The 2500-nt window shown below is 55.1% G+C and overlaps 1 protein-coding gene across 1 annotated transcript in view; it reads right to left on the bottom strand.

The window, feature by feature from the left end:
- Positions 1 to 2500, bottom strand: part of LOC122256373 (uncharacterized) — a gene marked incomplete in the record, with an annotated part of 179924 nt that overhangs the window by 94609 nt on the left and 82815 nt on the right. Inside the window, 1 exon segment of the mRNA XM_086556582.1 lies at positions 1807 to 1895. Coding sequence (XP_086412708.1) covers positions 1807 to 1895 — 89 coding nt within the window.

Genomic DNA, 2500 nt, shown 5'->3' with positions numbered 1-2500 from the left:
CACGCCCGCAACAACACACACACACACACATTCACACACCTACACACCTCACGCATCCGCACACCACTCACACACATCACACACACACGACACATCTCGCACACACAAGCTCTCAGGCCCACGCACACACACACACTCTCACACACCACACACACACACACTCACGCACGGCGAACAAACACACACACACACACACAACACACTCACGCACGCAAACCACACACACACACAAAACACCGCACACACACACTCACGCAACAGCACACCACAACACACACCTGCACACACACACCACATCTCGCAACGACACGCACACACACACAACACACACACACACACACTCACGCACGCACACAACACACAACACACTCACACACACACACACACACTCACGCACGCACACAAAACACACACACACACACCACGGCAGACACTCACGCACACACACACACACACACTCGACACTAGCACGCACACACACACTCACGGCCACCACACACACACACTCACACCACACAAAGGCACGCTCATCGCTCACACCACACACACACACACAACACCACGCACACACACACACAACACAAGCACACACTCACAGCACGCACACACGCACACAACACACACCCACACAAACAACCCACACTCACGCAAAGCACATCCACACACACATCACACAATACAAACACATCACACTCACGCACGCACGAATTATGTGCTTTACACACACACACACACACACACTCACGCACGCACACACACACACACACACACACACACACACACACACACACACACACACACACACACACACACACACACACACACAGTCACGCACGCATACAGACACACTCACGCATGCATACACGGACATAGTCCAGACCACAAACAAATAAACACTCATCCTCCTATCTCCTTGTCCGGCTTTGCACCTCTCGGCGTCTGATGCTCTTTCCTTTCGGTCCCGCGACCCTTCCTTTCCCTCTCCGTTTGGTCGCAGTCTAGGTCATTGGCCTCGCGAGGCGCCCTCCGGCAGTCGGGCCTCCTAAGGGCGGTCGAAGCGACTTCCGGGCCGGCGAAGGCCTCTTGTGCGAGCCAATGGCGGGCCTCGCCCTCGCCGCTCTGCCTCGTGGCCCCCGCGGAGCCGACGAGGAAAGTGCTGCTTGTCCTCGCAGCACCTTTCGTCTCGAGACAGAGGAGGAGGAGCCGTAATGAGGCCGCGAGGTCGTCGTCGTCGTCGTCCTCGGGAATGGCTTGTCTGGCGCGGCCTCAACTGCCCCCGTAAACTCCCCTGATCTCCGGCGAGCTCGGCGCCCCCGGCCACTAACTGTGATTAAGGAGTCCACGTGTTATAAAACTTTCTCATCCTGCCAAGGTAATGAAGCTGCCTCCTGGCCCCGCGGCGTGGGACCCCCCCTCCCCCTCCCCCCCACCCCCCGCCCCCCACCCGCTAACACCCGCGCTCCGTCGCCCCCTTTGCATAAAGCTTTCACTGGGAGGCTCAACAACGGCGGAATTATACGCTCGCCCCCGAAGGTCATTTTGCGAGGCCTTGCGAGCTCTCTTTTTGCGCTCTTTGGGGCTCGGGAGAGGGGGGGGGAGGGGAGGCAGGAACGCGCTGCCGAAACTAAACGGGTTATGCGTTGGTTCTGAGACTTCATCTAAATATTATCTCTAAGACTGGGGAGCAGGAAGGCACGGCAGTCACATGCAGTGCACTCGGCCTCAGCCTTAATGAATTACAGGCAGAGTTTTAGCAGCGGAGTGTAAATGGAGATACATGGAGGAAGAAATTGCCTCGCGACTCACCGTAAGTGGAGCAGGTCGGCCCCGAGTAGCAGGGCAGGCACTGGCACTGGCCCTCGCCGTCGCAGAAGCCGTGCTCGCAGTTGATGCTCCTGAGGGGGAGAAGGGGGACGAGGTTATATACAGGGTTAGTTACGTCGACGATATTTTTGTGAGGTTAAGGCTATAGAATATTAAGCCCTGTGTTTAATTACATCTACATTTTCTGTTTTGATTTATTCGCTCCCTCTCTCCCTCCCTCCTTTAATTAATCTCTCTCTCTCTCTCTTTCATTCTCTCTCTCTCTCTCTCTCTTTCTCTCTCTTTCATTGTCTCTCTCTCTCTTTTTCTCTCTTTCCTTCTCTCTCTTTCTCTCTCTCTCTCTCTCTCTCTCTCTCGCTGTATATGTCCCTCTCTCTCTTCTTCTCTCTTTCTCTCGTCCCTCGTGGATATTTCTCTCTCCATTTCTCTCTCCCTCGCCCTCTCTTTTATATGACGGTCAAGAATTTGGATGAGGCAATAGCCGGCAGCCTCAGACCGGAACCATTAATATTCAAACACTGGAATTTTGATTTCGAAATAAAACTTGACCGACAATGCACGAGGCGCGTTTCATGTCCCCCCCCCCCCCGCCCCCCGCCCCCATTCGCGCCGCAGTCTTTACCCAAAGGTCGCAGAAAATCTACCGCGTCCTCTGAGCGCATCGTCCCCCCTTGCT

Source organism: Penaeus japonicus, unplaced genomic scaffold (genome assembly GCF_977035675.1).
Source record: "Penaeus japonicus unplaced genomic scaffold, GWHDUDI00000001_assembly GWHDUDI00000032, whole genome shotgun sequence".
NCBI classification, from domain to species: domain Eukaryota; kingdom Metazoa; phylum Arthropoda; class Malacostraca; order Decapoda; family Penaeidae; genus Penaeus; species Penaeus japonicus.
Note: the sequence above shows the minus strand (reverse complement) of the source record. Positions and strands in the feature narration are given on the sequence as shown.